At 38.1% G+C, this 12515-nt stretch overlaps 1 protein-coding gene across 1 annotated transcript in view; it reads right to left on the bottom strand.

The window, feature by feature from the left end:
• Positions 1–11644, bottom strand: part of LOC107102682 (contactin-associated protein-like 5) — a 129042-nt gene extending 117398 nt beyond the window's left edge. Inside the window, exon 1 of the mRNA XM_015402082.1 lies at positions 11451–11644. Within this exon, the coding sequence (XP_015257568.1) occupies positions 11451–11523 (73 nt within the window). The 5' untranslated portion in view covers positions 11524–11644. The remainder of the gene's footprint in view (positions 1–11450) is intronic.
• Between the last annotated feature and the right edge of the window lie 871 nt (positions 11645–12515).

Genomic DNA, 12515 nt, shown 5'->3' with positions numbered 1-12515 from the left:
GCCTTGGTACTTTAATCTATATCCAAACACGATTTTTAAGCCCATCAGCAAACAGTTCATCAAATGGGATTAGGAAAATCAGCAGCCACTATTTGAACATAAAATCAAAATTAAAACTCCGAAATAAGGCTCCCATTAATAGCTGCTCCCACTTCCTGCTGGCAGCATTAACAGCAGCCTGGGCTGTGAAGAGCAAATCAACATCATACAAGCTTGGTCTATCTCATTAAACACACTAATCAATGCTCACACAATACTGCGACAAACCCCAAGCGTGACAGAATTTCTCTGATGATGTAATGTGTCCCGATATCTCCCTCTGAGCCTCCATGTGGGGATGTCTGTGGGCAGACCGTCTCCAAGAAAAAACAAAACCTGCTTTTAAAAATCAAAATTCCACGAAGGGCAAATTCATCCTGAGCAAGAGAAGAGACGACTCTAATCCTTATGGGTATGAACTGTGGGAGGATCTTTTGCTGCAGGGACACTGAGTGAAGCTGTTTTTGGTAGAGTGGGGCCTACTTAGGGTTCTGGACATTTAGAGGTCCTTTGGCTGGTTTTGAGCTGTTTGCAGTGTAGCAGGGTAGGTCTAACACAGGCCGTAGTTCACGTCAAAGCACCTGCGGAGGCCTCTTGTGACTGATAAACAGAAATACAGGAGAAAAATTGCAATTCACCATCCTGTAGGTCTTAGTAATATCCAGTATAAAACAATAGCAGCAGGGTCATTACAGGCCTAAGAAGCAGCTGTGCAGAGCTCAATATGTTTGAAAGAAAATAACTCTCACCCCCTGCAGTACATAATCACTTCTTATTATTGTTGCGGCAACTGGAGAACACCTCACAGTTTGCTGTTGTCAAGATACAATCAAGATTGGCTAATAGGCTGGATTGTTCTGTCAATATTCAGTAATTCATAAGAAAGGGTAACTTTGATATAGTTGTAAAGAATATTAATGCAACTGGAAAAACAATGCAATGCAGCATATATCAACGGCTGCTACAGACTGACCCATCGAGCAATAAAATCCAATGACAGAACTGTCAGTGTCTCATAAAAAAGTCAAAAGACCTTCCTCAGAAAGGAAATGGCTGCCATTGTCTCTTCCTCCGACAGAGCAGCAGTGACGGCTCTCCACTGGCATTCTTTTTTCTCTCTCCTGTAAATATGAGAGCAGTACTCTGACCTCTGGGAGCTTCTCAGCATTTCATTTCAGTACTGTATGTCAGACCTGATCACTATGAACATTTGAGAAGCACCTGACTGTCACAAATGAAGAATGTAGCTGTCAGTTCAGCTCTGTTTCTCCCCTGAACGAGACCAGCTTAAACACTGATGTAACACCTACCCGATAGTTCAGGGAGCCAAACAGATCAAATGGTGCTACACCTCTGGTGGATTAACCTCTGGGAACGAAGAAAGGACAGCGAATGCATGTCGACTTAGTTCTCCCTTGTGCTAAACCAAGCACTGTTAGCATCAAGAAAATCACAGCTACATCTAAGAGAAATTTATTTTGTGGAAAAGTGCAATATTTTCAGAAAGGGAAATGGTTATTTTATAGATTCGTTACTTTTTTGGTGAAATACATATATCATGCTGTTATTTCTTGTAATTATGATTAACCCAAACCTCTGTTAAACGAGTCGAAAAGAAAAAAAATAGGTCAACTTCTATGTACCTGGTACCTGAGCCTCCCCATGGAAGGATTCTGTGCGCTGTAGGAACGACGCCTGTCCCATAGGTGTAGTGGTAGGTCAGATAGCATAGATTACGTTGATAGCTTCCCTAATGTCTTCTGCCTTGTTGGGTCTGCTGTCTCTCATCTTGATGTTGACATTAGGCCATAGTTTTTTTTTTTTGGGGGGGGGGAGTTTAGGTCCGGGGAGTTTGCTAAGCAGTGAAGAAAAGGAACATTCTAACGAACTTTGGTTTGGTACCTTTAGCAGTATAGCCAGGCCCTCAACACAAAAGGGCCAACTCCTCAAGAAAGGACTGTTTCCCTACACCTGAAGGCTTAAGGACCCTAGTTTAAGGACAATAACATCAATGCTCTGGCCATGGAACTCTGATGGTTTGAGTAAGGGTTAAGGAAAACATCTTTTTAACCTGGAAAAACCATCTCTCAACAGACAAGGTGATCTTAAGACATAACCTGTCCCCTACTTACTACTTTCAGGAACAATACCCAGAAAATTCACCTCTCACCTGCCCCCACCTGACTCACACTGCATTGAGGCATATTACTGAAACCACTCTGACGAGAGATAGTTAACGACCCATCAGAAACCCCTAACAGTCATTAACACCCCCCAGGTGACCTCCTTGGCCAATCCATTAGGAGGAATCAGAGCCACCTTTTGTTACCCCTAATTCTTTGTAACACCTACAGTATATTAATCTCAGTGTTTCCCACCACCAGTTAGAACTGCAGAGTGAATCTGCAGAATTAATTAACCTGTGCAGATTGGACTCACCTTGTTCAGTAGCTGGGCAAAACAAACACATGAAAGATAACTTGCTGGCTCCAGATCCCCCTTCTCTGAGTTGAGGCTAAACATCTTCTAGAAAACTTCTTGTCTAGTTGTCTAAACTAAACTTTTCAATTTTGACCATGACCTAGATAACTGGGAAGTCCAGTCCAGTCCACTCCTTGTGAAGTTCTTTCAAATTCAAAAATTATCTTAATGGCTTCTCCGATTACTTGTGCACCTATAGCTACAACAGATCTTCCCTCCACTTTCGTTTTCTGTTAAATAGATTGCTGGATATAGAAGTCTGTGATAAACCAACTTCTTCAGTAATGACCTTTTGGTTCATCCCCTCCTTGTGCAGGGTATCAATGACTTCCTTCTGAACATCTCTCCAGTCAGCAGTCTTCTTCATGATTGTGTAGCCAACTGACGCAGAGTGAGAGACCGTTTGAAGGCTCAGGAAATCTTTGCAGGTTTTTGGAGTTATAGTTAGCTGACACCATGAGTTTCGAAAAATTTACTTTTTTACAATATTTTCACTTTCAGATCTACAGATATTTTTTATATTCAGTAATACAGAATATTGCTCTATACATGTAATATTTGTATGATTTATAAGTCTCAATTTCTAGGATTACCAGCAAAATATATGGCTTTTCTTTTGCAATATTCTAATCCTTTTTAGCTGCACCTTTATGCTATAAATGGAGTTTGAAATAAATATTTCCTTTTTTAATTAAAAGAAACAATGCTTTAGAGGAACATCTATGTTCAAATGACCTCCTGTGCATTCTAGGGAATGGCTACAGAAGGCTGCAAAAGTATGCATATCAGAAATGTTTGAACTGATGCAGGTTGGTCTGTGCTCTAGTCACCCAATTTTAATTTATATATTAGGAAACTAGAGCGTGTTAGCTTTCAAATACTGTATTGCACATGTATTAGGGCTTACATTTCCTACGTTTTTTTGCTTTTCCATTTGGGTATGCAAAAGAGGCGAGGATTACCCAAAATGAGGTGGATGTTCAGAGGTTAAAAAACAGTTAGTAATCCAGGGGTATCAGTGGAAGCTTCAAGCATATGTGACTTATGTTCAAAGGATAACCAGAGGGGTGACCCTCTTCCGACTTTGACTACTGCCAGTTTGCTGCAGCATCTGACTGCCTGTCAGCATTATGGAGAAGTGGGGGGCACGCAGCAGCCCTCACTGCTCTCTGAACACAGTTAACTCAGACAGATCAGCATTTTCACATTGTCGTCAAAGTCTCTAACAACATAGAGAAAAGTCATTATTAGTTGCTAGAAGGGTCTGACATGTTGCCATATATGGAGACAGAATTTCTAAGCAACAGTGCTGTCAATTGATCTAGTTTTTGCTCTTAAATGCCTCTGCTTTAATATTGCTTTTCTTGCAAATACAAGAATGGATCTGCTTAAGTATGAACAGTAGAGCCCTTTAGTGGATAGCTGTAAGACTACGACACCGAAAGAAATCCTTTGAAGCAGACGGAATTATGAATAACTGGTTGAAACAAATTCTAATCTAATAAACCATTAATCAACAATTAATCATAAGTTGATTATTTATTTACAACCCTAGTTTGAATCGTTGCTGTAATATTTAGGGACCAAATATCTAAAGCAGCATCTATTTCTTTTCAGTGTCAGCTTAATTTACAATTCGTTAGTTACTTGTGTTTTAAAAGTTGAAGTCATAACCAAACGAAACACAATATAGCTACTCAACTGATTATGCTTGTGCGAAAATATATAGAGAAAAAAAAGTTGTCGACGGGAATTTATCCATAAAAAACACTCAGAAATGTCCAAAATAGAAGTTTGAAACATTAAAGAAACACGGAAGAAGTCGCAATTATCTATACTTCTGCCATAATTATATACTGAGTATCACAGTTATGATATTATCTATAACTGTTTATTGGTATTGTTTAGTTTTTTTTTTTTTGTAATGTAGCAAAGGCATTATTTAAGATGGCGCAGTTAGCTTCCTAACAGTCAAACAGCTTTAAAGGTATACTATGCAACCGGTGTTGATTTTCCAGCGAAGCTCCCCCCAGAGGGCGAAAGTGAAAGTGCACTGTCGTAAATATGCTCAGCTGTTCTCCTGGTTTCTCCGTCAAGCCAGGCGCAGTTGTTTTGAGCTTAGCAGACAGGCAAATGCAACAAATCACCATGTCTACTGTGGTAAGTGACTATTTTGTTCCAATTTTCGAGTTTGAAAATTTAGCATGTTTTCATACATTATTTGTTATGCATGTGTCTAAATAACAAAGATTGTAGTTGGCCAAGTTTTTGCCGTAAAGCAAGACCGACTCTCGCGATGCACGAGACTTCTGAGCCTGTGGGCGCGGGCCGAGGGCTCCTGCAATTGCAAGTACAGTATTTCCCCTACAGACCACCAGGGCGGCCGAGAATACCTTTGTTCGACCTGAAATGACTCATTTAATCATCCAAAACTTTATGGAACACATTAATTGACTGAAAAATGTTGCATAGTATGCCTTTAAGGAAAGTGACAGGTAGCATCCCTGCAGTAAGACACATCCACCACCCTGTCGCAATGGCTATATAATGGCAATATGGGATTCTAGGTAATTAGAAAACTGTCTAAACAGCCTGATGTGTTACTAATTTATGCAGGAAACATTCTTCAGCCATCTGATTACCAGTGTGCAGCAATAAGCAGAGGCTGGGCAGTCCTGCATGGGTCTTTGCCCTTATACAGCTATAGAAAGCCAGAGCCTTTTTCTCATGCATTAAGAAATGTTTCAGACTAAAAGAATCTTATGATGGAAAATTTAAGAGGTCAAATCTGTTCAGAACTTTGGTATACTTGATAACAGTAGCTGGCACTTCTTGGTACTTAAGCTTGCAACATCAAGTGTAGCCAATGAAAGAAATACCTTTTAGAATTGAAAGCTTTGATTATCCTAATAGTTGCACGTGATGGTTTAGGCCATATTGTATGTGATGCATCAGTACACATGTTAAAAAAGTACAACTAGAATCATAACCCCCACCCCACACAGAAGACAATTACAAGCAGACACACGCCAATACTGCTACCCTTTCTATGCTAAATCCTCTCATTTTTTTAGCTACTATAAAAATAGCTTGACAGCTTCTGTCAATACACCAGATGGTAGAGAAGGATATTTTATTCTGCATTCCTATAAACACAGCACTTTATGAAGTCAAAAATAATTTCAGGGAATAATTACCTGATTAATGAATGAGGATTTGATGTTCCAGAGCAACCACGACAATCCCAGAAACAGCTAAACCACACATTTAAAGTACTGATGAACCTTGAGAACGTTTAGAGTTCCAACTCTAAAGGTTCTAGTTTATGGCTGGTGAATAAATGCAAACCCAGTGTGGTATTAGGACTGGGCATGGGCCACAATGTAGACACAACTACGGAAAAATGTTATTTTACAAAACAACATTTTCAAATCAAAGAGTCAATCTATTTTGGTTGCATCATAATTAACAGGAGTAAGACAGAATTTCTCACTCCAGCCCTTTAAGAGGTGGTAATACATTTAAAGTGAGTTTGCTGCCACTCAGTGTGGAAGAGAGAGTTACAGCTGGTGGGCAGAGCCATGTGTGGGTAGAAGTAAGCACTTTTTCATGCAACAGTAGTAGTTCCGTCCTGAGACAATGGAAACTGGACAAGCATGTTTTCAAGGTCAAAAGAACAAAGAAACCCTCAATTGAAACATCAACATGTTTGTGGTTAGTGCAAAGAAACATAAAAAAATCAAATAAATAAGTTGCAATAGCAATTTTTTACTGCCTAAAAATTCATTTCAATTTAACTTGCCTATTTTTAAACCCTCGATTCACAACTAATATCATCTCAAGGCACTTTACACAGACAACTTAATCAGATTATACAGTCAGATTGGTAAGAAGTTTTCTATCCCAGGAAAAAATGCTGATTACATTGAGTCATTAATTTTGCAGGACAAGTTCTGCCTGGTGGAACATGCGGCGACAGTAGATATTTGACTCTGAAGCTATCCCTCACATCAAACATGCATGCGGCGACAGTGGAGTAAAAAAAAATCCCTTTATAAGGAAGAAATTTCCAGCAGAACCACAATTAGTGTGAGTGGGCTTGTGCTAAGCCCGACTATAGGGTTTAATGAGACAGAAGAACACAGTGCAAGAGGAACATAAAAGCACTGATCCATAGCTAGTTTGTTAGAAAAGATAATGATAAACTAGCTCCAAGGAGGACTCCATCTATAATAGAACAGTTAAGCAGATGAACTCTGAACCAGTTTTCATGTCAAAGGGATGAAGGTGAGCATGTACAAGTAGACCGAGTAAAAGCAGGGCCCATAGCTGTGTCTAGATAAGAAGCTAGGGATGCACGATATTGGGATTTTGGCCGATATCCGATATGCCTATATTTTAAAACTCATGTAGCCGATAACCGATACCGATGTTAAAGCTGGACAAAAATAAGTAGTCATTGAAAATAGCAGTTTTGTTATCCATTTCTGACACTTTGAAAAATAATATACTCAAATATATTTTCATATGCTGATATCAAATTGGTTTTTAAAAACACGGTATCGATCTATTTTACTTTCAAAATCTTGTGAAATTTAATCGTTCTGTTACAAACTCACGTGATATTTTGCAAAATCTTGTGAGATTTTGTTAGTAAAATAGATCCATACCGCGTCAATATATCAACATATAAAAATATGGCAAAATTTCCTGAATTTTCTGGGGATTTCGTAGCATAACGATGACATATAGCAATATTTCATTAGTAAAAGAGATTGATATGGTGTTTTTAAATGGCAATATATCAGCATATGAAGATATTGGGATATTTTAATGTATCAATATTTTTTCCCTCGTCTTTAGAAGTTTTTAAGTCTGTAAAAAATATGTTTTTGAGGAAGAAGAAGAAGTAGTATTTTTTTTTTTTTTTTTTTAGACTTTAGAAACTCAGAAGCTGATCAAATATCGGGTTAAATATCGGTGGGGTGGCCGATGTCCAATATTCAGTTTTAAGGCCGATACAGGCCGATACCGATAGGGGGCCGATTATATCGTGCATCCCTATAAGAAACAGTACTGAGCACTGAAAAACAGACCCAACTATCATCTATAAAAAACATAAGATGTCTGATGGATATGAAGATTATGTATGTATTTGGTTCTTTGGTCTATAACTAATTATGAACATCTACACAATGTTGAACATCAGATTTACTTTGTTTTGGACTCAATACAGACTTCAGGGTAGGGTTGTCAAAAGTATCGATACTCGAAAAAATATCGATACTAAAATGCTGTATCCGGATATGATACTCATTTTCAAAAGTATCAATACAGTTCTACCACCAGTGGCACCTAAACAGTCATTCATCTAGAGTGCAGAAAAGAGGAAATGCACTTTCTGAACACTGTGTGATTGAATAATTCTGTGCACTTTTCAGTTTCAGACTTTTTTTTGTAACAAGTGAAGCTGCTGAGAATTATTTTTGTTTGTTAACTAGTTTGGCTAGTGTCATTGTTATGTGTTCAGAGTATAGTCAAGGAAGGAACACTTCATTTTGTTAGCCTCTTACACCCTAAGGGGGTATAAATAAATTTCTGCCTGACAAAAACACACAAAAGTAAATCACTTATAGCCTCACAGCTATTAGATTTAAGAACAAACTTTTGGTACCTCTGTAAAGGTAAGATTTTCTGATGTCAGCACCATTGTAGCTTTGACCCTGCCTGAAACATTAGGGACAAAATACAAAATATTTTGCATTTTTTGAACCTCGCCAAAATTTTCTTTGAAATAAACATTGCAAAACACTACCAAAATATTATTTATAGCACAAAAAAGTAGTACAGACTTTTAAATCTAAATGTTGTGTAAAAATATACCAAATTTGGACTCAATCAGATGAATCATATTTATTTTAGAATGGTATTAGTGAGAAATTTCTTAGGCGGAGAGGCCATTTTGGCAGATTTATCCAAAAATGTCACCAAACTGTGCCAAATGTGTTTTTTACATCAATACTGGGGGTTTGATAAAATTACGAGGTCACGTAGCAGCTGGACCCGCCGGTGGGTCCGTAGGGTTCTAGGGGTTAGTTTTTTTTTTATCAAGCTTGCCTAATATTGGTCACGGCATACACCTCAAAATATTGTTTTTATTGTTTATTGTATTTATTTATTTTTTTTGTATTTAATTTATTAATGAAAATATTTCTGTTAAATTTTGGGGTCTTTGTTCTTATCCTTGTGGTATCAAAAATGGTATCGAGTATCGAATATTTTCCTGAGTATCGATATTGAATTGAAAATTTTAGTATCATGACAACCCTACTTCAGGGGCCGATTATTAATCCTTCTTCTTAATTATTTATGATTAAAAATGTATATGATTTTAAATGAAATTAGATGGACTAATTTTAGAATATTTTTTTTAATCAACTTTCTAAAACAAACCTTTTTTTTAAGTTTTAGTTTATTCAAATGTCAAAATATTTCAGTTTTAGCCGCTCTGGTGCATTTTGCTACAAATGTTGTTTACTGAGCCAGTTTTATTACCTATGTTGTGTTTGTTATTTTTATGTCAATATAATTAATCCACAGCTATTGATTTTTGCGGATTTCCCAGATTGTCTTTGCTTATTGTTCTTATTGTTAATTATCTTTTTGCATTTGCAGATGGAACCATGAGTGGTGATGCAACTATGATGGAAGACTAAAAATTCATGCTGTAAAGCATCTAAAGCATGCACCACAAAAAGGGGTGGAGGACCAAACCTCACTGAGGACTGATAAGACAGTTGGTTAAGAAAGTGCATTGTCTAATATATTATGCATCTATAGCTATTTTTATTTTTAATCAAGAGTGCTGGAAAGGCAAGTTCATTTTTCTGTTTATTTTATTTATTTGATTTACACACCAAAGTGGGTGGGCTGTGTAATTTTATTACTCTTTTTATATATATGCTTTTTGTTTTTATCACCAGTGTTAAGGTACCTGTTCTACTTTAAATCGAAGGAGAGATAAGGATGGAAAGGCTTGTTTACTTTTGTGCATATTTGATGTGAAGTACCAAAGCAAGACGGGCTGTGTAATTTAAGATATTTTCAATTGTTTTTTTGTTTGTTTGTTTGTTTTTTGTTTTCTACAGTGTTAAGCTACTTTTTCTGGTAATCTAATTAAAATAAAGATTTAAAAAAGTAAATGAGCAGTGTTTTGTAAACCCTGGTCTGTGTCTTTTTAGAGTGGAGGTTTCTTTCAAATCAAGCAGGTATTTAGGTTTGACTCAAAAACAGAATTGAACTGAAAATAAATTGAAACTTAAGTTTTCATTTCCGTTAATCAGCATTTTGTGAAATGCTGATTAAATGGTGAAATGAAGCTAAGATCCTCCACCTGAAACCAGATAGCAATTACGGACAGCCCAGAACCAGCATTGAAGCATCTAAAATTAGTAAAAAAGCTGACATAGAAAATCAGATAGGTTTTACTTATTACATTTAAAAGCAGGTTTTAGACATTGCTCAGTAGCACAATACATGTTCAAATGTTTTATTTTTGTGTTTTCTTGTGTTTTTTTTTTATTACTCTTGATTTAGTGAATATTGTTCTAGACTAACAGGGCTTTGATCAGTCTGTATCACCAGCAATGTTGTAATAAATTCAGTTACATGAACAAAACTGGTGAAAAAATTGGATTATGTTCCAGAAAATGTACTTTAATATTTTGGCATATTAAAACAAAGGAAAATGTTGTTTATTCCAGGGACTATTTTGAAGTTCCAGCATGTTTTCAATATTTTACAAGGACTTGAAGTTCAGCATCAATGTGCAGTAAATCTGTAAAGGGGAAAAAAGTATGTATACTTGATTTGAACCCAGAATCTTAAAACAGCTGGATTGCATCCTAATCAACACCTTAATTGTAAAAAGTTCTCACCTCTATCGTCTCTCTGTCAGATACTCGCTCTGGTTAAAGCCTCATAGAAACCACTCTCAGAAGCAGACAGCCTAACATTTCTTAGGACATGTTCAGGATTAATGTCATGAAATTTTCATTATCAACATCACATCTGTTGGGACGACTTTATGTGATTTTCTAACAAGCTGACATTGCTGCTGTTTTATTGCAGGTTGGAAATGAAGAATATCTGCCGACATACAGTTTTGCTAGTTCCACCCTTACAGGAAAAAGAACTACAGAGCCTTCTGCCAGTTTATGTTTATGAAATACTAAAGACTTGTAGATAGAAGCCTGGAGACCCATTGGAATGTTAATCCACAACATTACTACTTTGTTTGAATTGCATGTTCAACAATTTTCCTTTCCTCTCTTAAATGTCATTATTTAAAAACAAAAAGCACTTAACTCAGAACACTCATAAGAAATATACCTGTTTGTCAATAATTACTAATCACAGAAATAATGATCCCAAATTCTTTTCGGGCAGCATTCCAATTTTTTACTTTTAACAATAAAATAAGACCTATACCAGAATGCTCAGCTTATTATTATTATTAATAGCAATCGGTTGTTTGAAAATGTTTTGTTGCCTTTGGTAAATCTTTGTCCTCAGCAGTAAAGCTCAGCACAGCAGGCCTTATTACCGCAGTTGAACAGGGATGAGCCGCCCGCACATGTTGGAGCGGTGCGGGGCTGCGGGCTGTCTGGAGATGATGCTCTCACGCAGGAAGCACAACATCCAGCTGTGTCCATTCAGCACTTTGATCAGCTCAGGGAACACATGAAGCTTTCGCTTGACCTTCATCCAAACGGTCCGACACATCAACTTTTTTCACATTAGGGGAACAACAACAACTAGTCCGACTCTGAGAGCAGACAACACGCACCATTTAGCGGCGGTGAGGCGCCCCTCCAGCCGGGCATGAAGCAGCATGAGCAGCTCCAGCCGCTGACAGGTGCCATACTCACAGTGAGACGCGGCTGATGCTCCACCGAGGATCCTCGCAGCGCAAAGAAGAACCGCAGGAAACAGAACATCCATCTTCCCCACTGGGCAACACTGTTATCTATCCGAGAGTCCGCTGAGGTGGAAGCTGCGCACAGGTTCCTGCTTGCTCCTCCAGCTCAGAGGGATGAGAGGAGTCTGGTGTGGAGAAGCAGACCTCTCCCACGATGGCACGCCCTCCCTCCTCCCTGTGAGGCACAGCCCACCTCCCTCTCTTCTCTCTCCCTCTCTGCCTGCCTCCCCCAGTCTGATTGTGGATCAGGCTTTATTGGCAGAACAGGAACCGGGCTGCGCAATGATTCGGTAAAAAACAACAATGGCAAACCCATAGAGAGCAGCAGCAGTGAGGCAGTGTTATCAGAAGTCACCTATCAGCAGTGGTGTGCACAGGTGTGGGCACCCCCCCCCCCATTAGTGAAAAACCTTTTACAAAGTGCCCTCTCAGAACCCAAAATGGGTGCTAAAGTGCCCTCTACAGTGATGAGGATGTGCTGTATTTGTACTTTTTTTCACCCCTGCCCTTCAAAAAGTCTGTGTATGCCACTGTCTATCAGAAGTCAGGAGCTAACAACTTGGATATACAGTCCATAATGAAAAGAGCTGGAAAATCCTCTTTTTACTATTTGATCAAGTCTTATTTAAAGGTGAAGTTTGGTCACATTCAGAATTCAAACTTCTGAAAGTACTTTAAATATGAAATCATTACATACCGTTCAATAAATGATAAGTGTTTTAATTAAAAGTAATTTTGATTCAGATGTGCTTTACTGGAGGCATCCATGTTTGTCAAAGAACACTACTGCCACCTACTGGTTTGTGACGTCACGGTGCGGTATCGGCTGTTGATCAAGTCCCAGTGCTGTATCTGGTGTTTGTCACAACACACTATTATCCAAGTCATCTTGCAAACGTTCTTCTGCCAAATTTTGGATACATATTAAATGTTTTTTTTTCTGGCCAGAAGGTCGATGGCAAATACTCCCTCTTCAAGTTGGCAATCCAACGATGAACCCGTTTGGGTGGGTCAT

Source organism: Cyprinodon variegatus, unplaced genomic scaffold, assembly GCF_000732505.1.
Source record: "Cyprinodon variegatus isolate N-32 unplaced genomic scaffold, C_variegatus-1.0 Scaffold1296, whole genome shotgun sequence".
Classification (NCBI taxonomy): Eukaryota; Metazoa; Chordata; class Actinopteri; order Cyprinodontiformes; family Cyprinodontidae; genus Cyprinodon; species Cyprinodon variegatus.
This window is presented reverse-complemented; position numbering and strand designations above follow the sequence as displayed.